Raw genomic sequence first — 11,764 nt, 5'->3', positions numbered from 1 at the left:
GCAGTTATGTGCTCCAGTGCTCTAACGGCCACTTATGTGTGCCGGTTACCACAGTTATTAGATACCCCAGCTGTTCTCTGGCCATCACATAACAAGGGCTGCATGAAATGCAACGTTTGGCTAGTCCTGATTGGTTGACAGTTGTGAGGGCAAAATGTACATGGCGGCACGGCCCAGAAAAGAGGAAGTGAAACTTCCTGTATGCAAATCAGACTATTGGAGAGAAGTGAAGCCCCTGTTTGGCCAGACTTTTTAATCTTTAAGAACGACAAGCATAGAGGACGAAATTCACTCACAGGTTGGTGTATTTTTTTTTCTTGACTTGTGCGTTGCTTTGTTTGTGTGTGATGGTGAAGGTGATACGAACACACTCTGTGGTGTGTCGGCTTCGAAAAGGAAGAAGAAAGCAGGCAAGGAAACGAACAGGGAAAGTGAACGCGGAAAGGCAAGAAGCAAACAAGGACAGAAGGAAACGGGTCACAAGTGAGCATTGAGAGGGGTGAGAAGTAAAATGAGAAAAACGGGGGAGGAAACAAAGTGCGAAAATGGAAAGAACATGAGGATGTCACAAAAAGGTGACAAGGGAAGATTAACAAAGGTTGCAATCTAACTCGATTCCCTTTCGCATTGGTGACCTGTCGTCTCACGACAGAGTTGCAACAGAAATGACAAGATGAGCGAGGTGACGTACGCCGTGGTCAACAAGCCGAAACCGCACCCACCACATGAAAACAGGTACGCACGCATCTCTTCATATTTCCTAATCCTCCTCTTGTTTACTTGTCATCGCGTTCCTTCCTTTCTCCTTTCCTTTTGCTTTCCTTCCTTCCTTTTTATTCCCTTTCTGTCTTCCTTCCTGATGTTCTTCTTTCCTTGGTCACATGTTACCTCTTTCCTTCAGTCCTGAAGTGCTTTGTTCACGTCACCACTTTCCTTCCTTCCTCATATCCTTCCTTCCTTCTTTGCTTCCTTGGTTTCTTCTTTCCTTGTCGCTGCTTTCCTTCTGTTTTCTTGTCTCGTTCACTTGTCATCATTTCCGTCCTTAAGATCTTCTTTCCCTGTTCACATATCATCTCTTTCATTTCTCTTTTCCATTTTCACTGGTGCCCTCTGTCGTTCTTTGTTCTAAATGCCACATTTGTCTTTATTTATTTTTTCTTTCCTTCCCTTGGAACATTCTTCTTTCCATGTTCACTCATCGCCTCATTCTTTCTTCCCTCATCACCTTCTTCACTTGTCACCTCTTTCCTTTCTTTTGTCCTTGTGTCGTATGTTCCCGGTTTAATTGTGACGGCATTCCTTGTTCACTGGTCACCTCTGTCCTCCTCTCCTTATTTTCATCTTCCCTCATTTACTCTTCACCTCTTTTCTCGTTTCCTTTTTTGGACGTTCCCGAGAACACTTCACAGCTCCCATCACTATGACAACGACCCACCGACGACAACAGCGCCGTTGTACAGCGTGGTCGGAGCTCCGGAGGGCGCTGTGAGTTTGACTCTCACTGCCAACCGCAAGGCGGGATTAGTGGTTAGCGCTGGTGTGGAGCGGGTGTCAGGTAAGGAGCAACCCACCCGGGAACACGGTTAGCAAAGTGTCACTTTCATAAAGTGTCCTTGATTCCCTTGAAATGAGTTCACAAATCAAAGTCCTGATGATTGTTTGCAGGTAAAGTAAAGAACAACATTCTTTATATGTTATTATTCCACTCTTTTTGTGCGTTTACTACTAGAGTACTAGAGTCCCAGCCGTCTTCGGGCAGTAAGCCGGGGACACCCTGAACCGGTTGCCAGCCAATCTCAGGGCACACACAGACAAACAACCATCCTCGCTCACACTCACACCGCTGGACGATTTAGAATGATCAATTAGCCTATTAGCCTGCCATGCATGTTTTTGGAATGTGCGAGGAAACCAGAGTACCTGGAGAAAACCCACACAGGCCCGGGGAGAACATGCAAACTCCACACAGGGAGACCGGAGCTAGAATTGAACACGGTACCTCTGCAATGTGAGGTCGACACGCTAACCACTGGACTACCGAGCCGCTATTTTTATTATTATTATTATTGTTGTTGTTGTTATTATTGTTGTTATGAATTATTACACGCTCCTCCCAGGCACACCCAACGATTACGAAGACTTGTCCACCTCGGTGACTGATATGAACGACACGAGTGTGCGTGACGGCCTCGGTCAGTGGATATTCTTCTTGTTTTTCGAGCTAGCTAGGGAAGATGTGACAAGTGAGCGAGGAAATGGGTGATGGGTGACTGAGAAAATAGACGAAAAGTGAGTGTGGAATTCGGTAATAAGTGAAGGGTGGAAAGAACATAAGGGAGGAAGGAGGGCAAAGTGTACAAGGACAGAAGAACAAAATGAAAATAAAGAGGTGACAAGTAAACAAGCAAAGAGCTGAGGAAAACAAGGAAAGGGGTGACTTACAAATGAGCAAGGAATGCAATTTAGCGAAAGACAGAATTAACGTGATGACGTGTGAATAAGGAAAGAACATATTTAAAGAAAAAAACTGACAAGTGAGGCAGGAAGAACACAAAGAAGGAAAGGTACAGTCATTGAGCAAAGAAAAAGGTGGAGCATGAACAAGGAAACAAGATATTATGCTAAAGATATGATATATGGTGAAGTAGCATGTTGGCTTGTAAAGTTAACATTTCAATTGACAATTCATTAATGGTATGTGTGCATTTCATTTGGGTTCTGTTTTAGAATTTAATTACCGGGTACAGAAGCCAAGAGGACCAAGAACGCCACCTGCTGGCTGGACCTGAAAGTCGTCCATGAGGCACAACTAGTCAAGTTTGGAATGTGTATCATGTACGTTTGTCGTTGTCTAAAATAAAATGAATGTTCTAAATCTTGTCTGAAAGATGAACATGAATTTGGAGGAGCGTTTAATCTCTCATTTTAGCAACTAGCCTTGGAACATAGAGTAACATTAACATTAGTTTTTTTATTAAGGAGACCCTGCACATAACATTAACAAGTGTAATAGTTTAGCGACCATTCCAAGAGTGTTGAGGAAGTTTGAGTGTTTGAGCTTGGCAGCTAGCCCCGGAACATAGAGGAAAATTCTTCTTTCATAGGTTAGCAAATAGCTGATAAATATGGAGCAGCCTTCAGCGTCTTAATTTGCAGCTCCCTCCTGATCATAGAGGTGCATTTAGTGTCTTAGTTTCGCAAACGGTCGCTGAGAATTGAGGCATATACATCTTCTTAGCTTAGCTTAGCAAGTAGCCCCTATACATGTTGGAACATTTAGCATCTTAGTTTAGCAACTAGCCACTGACATACTAGTACATTTAGCATCATTGCCTTCTTAGCATAGCGAGTTGCTGATGAATATGGAGCAGTATTTAGCATCTTAATTAGCAGATAGCAGCTAGTAAATAAAACGCCATGGTGGAATAGTTACATGCTTTTAAAACTATAACCACAGCATTAAATGAAATAGCACTTAAACCGAAATGCCCATGGTGACAAGGTTAAGAGAAAAGCAAGCACTAATCCTCTTAATACCTATTATGCTAGTTTTCTGTTCGCAGATAGCGATAGCACTGACCTATTGGGAGCTGCACACATCTCTAACCGCACTCAGTCAGTTGTGGTAAATAATTGGCACATAGCTGTCGATGAGTCCAATCATAATCAGCTCGTCATTAGTGAAAATTAAAATATGATTTTTAAAAAATATAAATTCAACACATAAAGAACACATTTATTAAAAACTGAAAACGAGAAAATAAAATTTCAAGACATAAGTATGAGTTGCTTTTAATTGTACACAAAATCAACTGTGCATGACGTACTATAACGACAGTCACACTTTGAGTACTGAGCGAACTAAATTTCCCGCAGCACTGATTGGACAAGCAATGTAATGTGAATGAACCAGCCAGTGATGGCCGAGTGGGCGTGTCATAACTAATTGACATGTTGAGTCGGGTGTGTCTTAACCTCCATGGCAGAGGCTCCGCCGAACCCCTGAGACTGATTCACCGAACCTCTAGGGTTCAGATTGAACCCAGGTTAAGAACCACCGAGTTAGCGTGTATCCTGTCCTCACCCGTACGCAATTAGCATCTTAGCTTAGCAATAAACTGTAGCATAGACCTAAATGTAGAGGGAAGCAGAAGTGAGACTGACAAAACGAGCGATGAGTGATTCGATTTCACGTGATGATGTGATTTAGAAAGCAGAGCTTGTTGCTAGGCAACAGAGCAGCTCCCCTTTCAAGTTTTCCCTCCTTGTTGTTGTATATTTTAAACATTCAGGTCAAAGTGAAGCTCATATGTAACCATGGCAACAACCTCATCATCACCGTTGCACAGCCTCCGTCCCTGCTGCTCCGTCACGAGTTGGAGGCGGTCTTGAGAGGTGTCCATGTTGCAAAGGAAGTAACGGTCCTTGTCGCCATGTCATTTCCTGCTTCTTCCAACCACAGAAGCAAACATTCCTCATCTGTGGTTCTTTTTTTCCTGGCCATCATTTTTGTCTTCGTCCCTCCTTCTTCCCCTCTCAGCCCGCCTCCTCGTGAGTGTGTGTCTGTGTGCGCGTGTGTGTGAAAGTGGAAAAAAGATGAAAACATCAAGTGAAGAAAATGACAGGGGGAGACGCGGTGGAATGATTACAGGCTTCAATGTTCAAACCTTAAAAGTCAGCAGACGTTATTTTGGGCCCGGGCCTCCGCTGAGGAATGCTGCTGGTTCTGCTGGCTCACACCCTGTGACCACGTGACCCATCAGTCCTCACTCATGAGGAGGCTGTTGTCATAGTAATCAGACCCCCCCCCCTCCCCAACACACACACACACACAGACACACACATATTTTATTATCTTCGCATAAACCTAAAGACCAGTCAATTATATATGGAAATAAAACGGGGATGATCCAAGATATCCATGAGTCAGCAGTCTACTCTGAAATATGGACATTGTGGTTTGGGTCTGGCCAAGACAGAGTCCGCCTTTCCAAGCCTGCTTTCCAGTCAAGAGGTTGCTGGTTTGAATCTTAGTTCCTTACTGGTTCCAGCTTGCTTCCAAAAACATGTTATCAGATGAGCTTTAGTGAAGACCCTCAACTGTTCATAGGTTTAAATGTGAATGCTTGTTTAACTATACGTGCGTCTTTTTTCACTCCCTTCACCCCCCCCCCCCCCCGCCCCACCACCACCACCCGCTTTCCCACCCACTGGCAACCAGTCAGTTGTTTGTCCAATAGAGAAACCTTAAGCATCTTAATAAGCAACTAGCCCCCGAACATAACAGAACATTTAGCGCCTTAATTAGCAAGTCCTGAACAGAGGAGCCTTTAACACCTTAATTTAGCAAATAGCCCCCCTCAGCCCCCAGTATAGAGGAACATTAATCTTCTAAGCTGAGCAAGTGGCTGATGAATATGGAGAATACTTTAGCATCTTAATGAGCAACAAGCTTCTGAATATTGATGAACATTTAGCCTCTTCGCTTAGTTGAGTAAAGACTCAACATTTTCTATAGGTATAAATTTGGAATCTGTCATTCATATGCACCTTGACATTTACTGGTGATCAGTCCATTTTTGTGTCCATGTGTGGCCTGATATTTACTGGCGACTTGTCCAATTTTTATCTCGAATTGCCCTGCCATTGGCTGCTGATGAACCCATTGTTTCTCTATAGGTGTCAAGTCAAGTCAACTGTATTTATAGAGCACTTTCAAACAGCCATCGCTGCATACAAAGTGCTGTACATGGAGCAATTTAAAATATGCAATAAACAGTAAAACAAATCAGTAATAGAGACGGTAGAAAGCACCAAACAGTAAAACCAAGTCATGCTGAGTCGAATGCCAAAGAATACAAGTGAGTTTTGAGGAGGTATACTCTGCTTCTTCTGACCAAAGTAAGCGGCGATATGCTCCAGATGCCTTGATAAGCAAGTTCTCGCCAGTCCTTCAGCAGTAGCCTTTTGAAGGGTCTTCTCTAAGGATTGGAATCATTCTATTTGGCTGACAATAGGAATTCTGTCACACTGAAGCCATTCTACAATAACCGACATATTTCGGAATTCATGCAAATGCACACCGAGAAACACGATTGCCAGCCCCAGTTCGAGTCAGTCAGTACTCAAGCAGCAATGACATCTATCGTCATATTTAGTGGCAGAAACGCACATACTTTTGCCAGATGTGATACATTTAGTGTTTTGTACAGTTTTGTCAGATTCACACAAATTCCCTAGTAAAAGCTTTGCAAAAACACATTTTCATTGTTCGTATAGTGTTGTACTCTACGCCCGTAGACGACTTGCAACAACAAATACACAATAAAGTATACTCAGGCAGACATCAATAACCGTGCAGTTTATTTGATCGTTTGTAAAATGTGTCTCCCTTTTAATTACATCATCATCTCTCACTTCAAAAGGCAGTTTGGTGTGATCCATTTTCTGGACTGCTTATCCCGTTCAGTGTTGCCGGCGAGTGGATGACTATTCTGTGACTTCAGGCAAAAGGCAGACGACACCTTGGACTAGTCACTACTCAGTCAGATGGCACAGAGAGAAGTAGACAACCATTGGCTCTCCCATTCACATCATCCCTGAGTGGCAACTAAACACATGACGCCTGCCCACAATCTAGGCGAATGTTCTACAACTAGGTATAATTTGAGTTTGTTTAAACTTTCTTTTTCTTTGCAATATCTGGAAACCCTGTATACAGCTCACAGCCGCTAGGGGGCACATTTGACATGCTGGAAGGGAATTTCTATGATTTGCTGTAATGGTAGGCTTCTGTCTTTGGTGACATCATCACTCAGCATTCACACACTTGTGCGAAACCTCTTCGGGTCCGGTGTGTGTTCATCCACCCATTTTGCTTTCCTCATACGAGTTTTAATGGTGTGTGAATGGGAGATGAGATAGTGTGTGTGTGTGTGTGTGCGCGTGTGTGTGCGCGCGTGTGTGTTTGTGTCGTCCATGTTGCTTTTCTCCATTCAAAGTGCTGCACCAATCTTTCCCTTTCGCTCCCTCTCTCCACATCTGTTTAAAGAGGAGAAAAACAGCAGAATCTGGATGGAGCATACTAGTCACTGGCAGTTTTGGAGGGGGGAGCTTCTGCCTTGAAAGCATCGTTTTAGATCAAATTTGTCATCACTTGACCTAAAATAGCATTACTCGACGCCAACTGTCTAACAGAGGATGTCATATTTCGTTTTATGGGACATTTAAATAGCATATCGTTAGGTAGGTCTCGGCAAAATAATTTATCACCCCTTGAATGAGCTTTGGGGTGGTACAGTCCAGATGGGGGGGGTTCACATACAGACACACACATACACACACTGAATCGAGCCGAGTTGAAGGAGGTCGAGTGTGAACGAGCGGACGAGTCGTTCCCGTCTATCGTTCTCCTCCGGATTATCCGCCCTCTTGTCGTCGGTACTGGTACCAGGAGCCGGGAGCAGTTTCGCAGTCGACCTCTGCCAGTACCGGCTGGTCTCGTGCAGCCTTCATGAGAGGGGAAAGCGACACGAGACACTTTGGTTTCACGAGCTAACCGGACCTCTTTACCCTCCAACCTCCCTCCTGTCTGCTTCCAGGTATGTCCGCTAGCTCATGGGGGTGGAAGTGGGTAAGGTGGAGGGGGGGGGGGGTGGAAAATTGAGGGAGGGGGCTTAGGGGGTGCATTGAATGACTGTGTCTCGCTTCCACGCGCGCATCCACGCTCATCTCGTGCTGTGTTTTTGTGCGCCTTTTTCACAATTTCTACTCCATTGGACTGGGAAGCAGAGGGGGGGGGGGGTCGAGCGTGAGAGGGGGGAGGGGAGCTGATCAACCCAGGTGGGGCTGCTCGCTTTGACCCACGACAAGCGGAAGGCTGGTGTCCTCGTGCCTGGTGGGGGACGGGGTCCCCCCCCCCTCCAAAAAAAGGGAGGAGGTTAAGGAGCCCATTAATGCCTGCCTGTGCGAGTCCGTGTGTTGGAAGAAAAAAAAAAGGGGGGGGCGTGAATGCGTGTGTTTGTGTGTGTGTGTGTGTGTTCGGTGAGCAAGGGGTGTCCTCCAAGCAGAGGGACTCCAGACACTGATCCATTAAAGAACAAAGGGGGGTCGAGGGGTTGGGGGTGGAGTCCAAGGCTTGGTCCATGTTTGTCATTCCACCTCCATGTGCGACTGGAGGGGAGGGGAGTGTTGCGCCTTATCAGTGATCGATCGAGTCACGTCACATCGGATTGAAGTGTTGAACGAAAGCGAATTGCCCCGTGAAAGGAGCCTCTGATCATCCAGTAGATCAATCAATAAATCAATAAGTGAGTCCACTTGGTGATCATCGATAAAGTGACTGATCACATCTGACGTCACCGTCAATGATCAATTGAGCTCAAGGAAAAGTCATTTCTGTTGATCCATGAACGCAAACTTGTTGTATGATGCGCGGTGTCACCATGTTGCTTAGTTAGGAATAATAAATGATCGGATAGTCCGCGTTACACCTAAAAATGTCCGTGTGTTTCTCAGAGGCGCACCAACGTTCGCTGTTTGATGCTCGCTTTTTTTCCCCAGACCCACCGACCTCATGCTTGAACGTAGAGATTAACAGGACAATTAGTCAACATAAGGCCCGTGGGCCACAGCTGGCCTGTCCACAGTCTCAGCAGCCTTTAAGAAGTCAAACTGAAACGTCAAGTATGAGACTGCTTTTATTTTGAAGTGCATGTGAGTCAGCAGCTCAAGTGAACAAAAGCAGCGACTTGGGGCCGGGGGGTGGGGGGGAGGCAGCGATTTCTCTGACCATTTGAGCAATTTTTTTTCTTTAATATAAATAAACAACAAGTGTGGTCCTCATGTGAACAGCGAATCTATTTCCTGCACATTTGGGGGAAGAGTTTGTCCCTGTGTGTGAATGTTTATCAAATTGTGATATCACGTTAATATTTGGTAATACGTCATTTTTACGTGACCGATTAATAATAATAATAGTTTTCACCAGTTTTGAATTTACATAAATTTAAATTTAAATTACAATGAGGGCTACTCAAGTGGCGATACATTTGACTGATTTGTGTGTGTGTGTGTATATATATATATATATATATATACAGGTATATATAGTAGAGATGTAAAATAAAATATTTAATCTAATTAAAAATGCAACTGTCATAATTCACTCAAATTCACAAAAAATTAATCGTGATTACTGACGCATTTTTGATCGTTTCTGAATTTCCTTTTATATATTTTTTGTCCTATTTTTTCCCCATTTTAATGCCCTCATCAACATGGAGTCATGAATCAGTTTTCTATGTGCAAAATGCAAATATTTACTGAAATAACAATTTCGATTTTCAATTTTACATGAACATTTTTCACTTGGAGCAATTATTCACACATACTCTCTCACACAATATTACTGTCCATCAACAACAGTGAAAAAAATATTTTATCACACAACAGCTGTTTGGTGCCCGATATTTTTTGTAGACCGCTTTCACGTGTTTTGACGGACCGAGGAAGACGCGGCCCAACGCGACCGAGAGGACCGTCTTATTGGTAGTTTGCGTTCGGCTGCTATTGCCACCACTGGACACCTTTTCGGGGCCGTGATCGGCAACAAAGTCAAGCTAGCCGCCATTACGTTTTTTCATTCTATGCATCACGCCGCCATGCCAGCCTTTGATTGGGAAGCTGTTCAAGGAAGCAATTGTTGTGGCTGCTAACTTGACCGCGAACGTTTCGACTGTGGTCACTGAGCTGCAATCGCAGGCGTGTGGCTGCAATACGCTTTGAACGACTGCGCACTGGGCCAACTGGCGCGCACGTGACTATTTTCAGTATTCAAGTGCACTTGCGCACCACTCATGTTCACCCTGAGTACGGTCACAGTTTACTGTTACGTGTCAATCGTTCATCATCGTTTTTTTCACTTGTTTTAAGTAAGTAAGATAACCGTTATTTGTCCCACACTGGGGAAATTTGCAGTCTACAGCAGCAAAATTGGGGGGGGGGGGGAGAAAAAAACAAAGCGTTTAAACATGTATTATACTGATGATAGTCTCTCAAGGGGAAATTCAATTTGCATTGGCACGCACAATCATTCAGTGAAGTTTCTCTGACTGATCAATGAAATGATAATAATGAGCCCCATAAGGATTTATCCATGTGTTGGCGGGTCATTGTTGATTGTGGCCGCTCAGAGATCAGCGCATGCGCTGTGAGAAATGATCCAATTTCACTCGATTGGTCCAAATTTCTTTTATTTATGACAAAATATTTCAATCCCGTTTTTTAATGTAGTTGGGTCGAAGGATGATTTAAAAAGAATAAAATAAAAAATAATGTTCGGCGACAACATCCATTCGGATGTTTCGCTCCTTTCTTCTTTCAAGTCACTTCAGATGATGACCAGATTAGCAATCTCAAAAATTCTGTTGCGTATTGTATCTAGTCATAAAGTCGGTCACATTTTGTGTCCATTCCCACTATTTTATTATTATTTTTTTTATGTACAGTATTTAGTATTGTAATTTGACTTCAAGCACTTTTGCTTGCTCATTGACAGAAGGACATCCATCCATTGTTCGATCCGCTTCCCCACACGAGGGTCGCTGGCATGCCGGAGCCAAAACTGTTGGGAATAAGTTAATACAATTTTATGGACGTCATGAATGTAGGTCAGTGCATTTTTTCATGTCTCGGCCACAGACTTGGAATTCTGCCACCCCGGTGCCTATTGTTGGCAAAATTGATCAAATGTTCTCTTTCGTCTTCTTTAACCTGTAGGCTTCCTTCACTGCTCACTGTGTGTGTGTGTGCGCGTGTGTACGTTCATGATGTCATCCAAGCAATGATAATGAGATTTCCTCTGTTTGCGCTCTAGAATATCTTCCCCATCATGCTCTTATGGGAAATATGCCACTCCACAGTTATGTAATAATGATTGTGTATACATGCGTCTCTCAAAGCGAGACCTCAACTGAGCATATGTTGCGGGGGGGGGGGTGTTGGGGTCAAAGTTCATCTTGTTGCATGCTTATTGTCGGGGCTGTGAGGCTTGTAACATTTCATACATGCGCACGGAAGACAGGATGGGCTGAACAACTGAAAGGAAACAATCACTTGGCCCTTTTCTTTTCCGCTCTTGATGACCCTTGACCTGCAGCAGTGGGGACTGTGAGTGTGTGAGAGGGAGAAAGAGAGAGAGAGAGTTTTAAAGGAGCGATTGTGCATTTTTCATGATGTACGAGTTCACAGGTGTCTTCTTAGCATGTGTCCGACGTTTTTCATGGACGTAGGATCATGCATAATTGGCAACCCATTACGATATTCATATTTGTGGGAAACTATTCATCAAGTATCATGTTGACATTTGTTTTTCTGTGTAACCTATCCCCCCCCCTTATTTTTGCTGAAAAACTCACCTGTTGACAGTTTTTGTGCTCTATCTGTGATGCCACCAAAAGCCCCGTCTAAATAAGAATGTGTGCAGGAATTATCTTGACACGACGCATCGTGACTGAAAGGCAAGCTTTGTTTGTCCAATTAGTAATTTGTATTGAGATAGTGAGGTAACTTTGAAATGATATCAATGTTTTGGGATCATTGTTTGTGGTGTATGATGGTTATTGCTAAACATTTGTGGGGGGGGGGGTTGGTAGTTTTTCACGATTTGTGGTAGCGTTTAGTCCCAATTTCCCACCAACAGTTAAACTGAATTCTTTTAAGTGTTCATCTGTCTTATGCAGGGGGGCATCGCGGGCATGCCGGG

General features: G+C 43.9%; 2 protein-coding genes across 16 annotated transcripts in view; both read left to right on the top strand.

Moving 5' to 3' along the window:
- Positions 1-10: 10 nt before the first annotated feature.
- LOC147210566 (uncharacterized) lies at positions 11-2,875 on the top strand. Of its 15 annotated transcripts, none has more exons than XR_015101092.1 (6): positions 11-298; positions 397-483; positions 653-735; positions 1,410-1,555; positions 2,118-2,192; positions 2,728-2,875. XR_015101092.1 is itself a non-coding variant. In XM_086112683.1 (5 exons), the coding sequence occupies exons 3-5, from the start codon at positions 674-676 to the stop codon at positions 2,261-2,263; spliced, it is 366 nt and encodes a 121-aa protein (XP_085968809.1). In that variant the 5' UTR covers positions 11-298; positions 397-483; positions 653-673; the 3' UTR covers positions 2,264-2,721. The 15 variants fall into 15 exon arrangements, 4 of the variants coding, with proteins under 4 accessions (XP_085968809.1, XP_085968817.1, XP_085968826.1 ...); XR_015101090.1 differs by having other exon boundaries at positions 902-1,555; XR_015101100.1 differs by having other exon boundaries at positions 397-499; positions 1,410-1,485.
- A 4,485-nt stretch (positions 2,876-7,360) lies between these two features.
- The window catches only part of plxna3 (plexin A3), a 43,384-nt gene continuing 38,980 nt past the window's right edge, over positions 7,361-11,764 (top strand). The window contains exon 1 of the mRNA XM_086112640.1: positions 7,361-7,601. The gene's annotated coding sequence lies outside the window, so the exon portion shown is untranslated. The remainder of the gene's footprint in view (positions 7,602-11,764) is intronic.

Source organism: Hippocampus guttulatus, chromosome 1 (genome assembly GCF_054856545.1).
Source record: "Hippocampus guttulatus isolate MCC_2025c chromosome 1, RoL_Hgut_1.0, whole genome shotgun sequence".
NCBI lineage: Eukaryota > Metazoa > Chordata > Actinopteri > Syngnathiformes > Syngnathidae > Hippocampus > Hippocampus guttulatus.
This window is presented reverse-complemented; position numbering and strand designations above follow the sequence as displayed.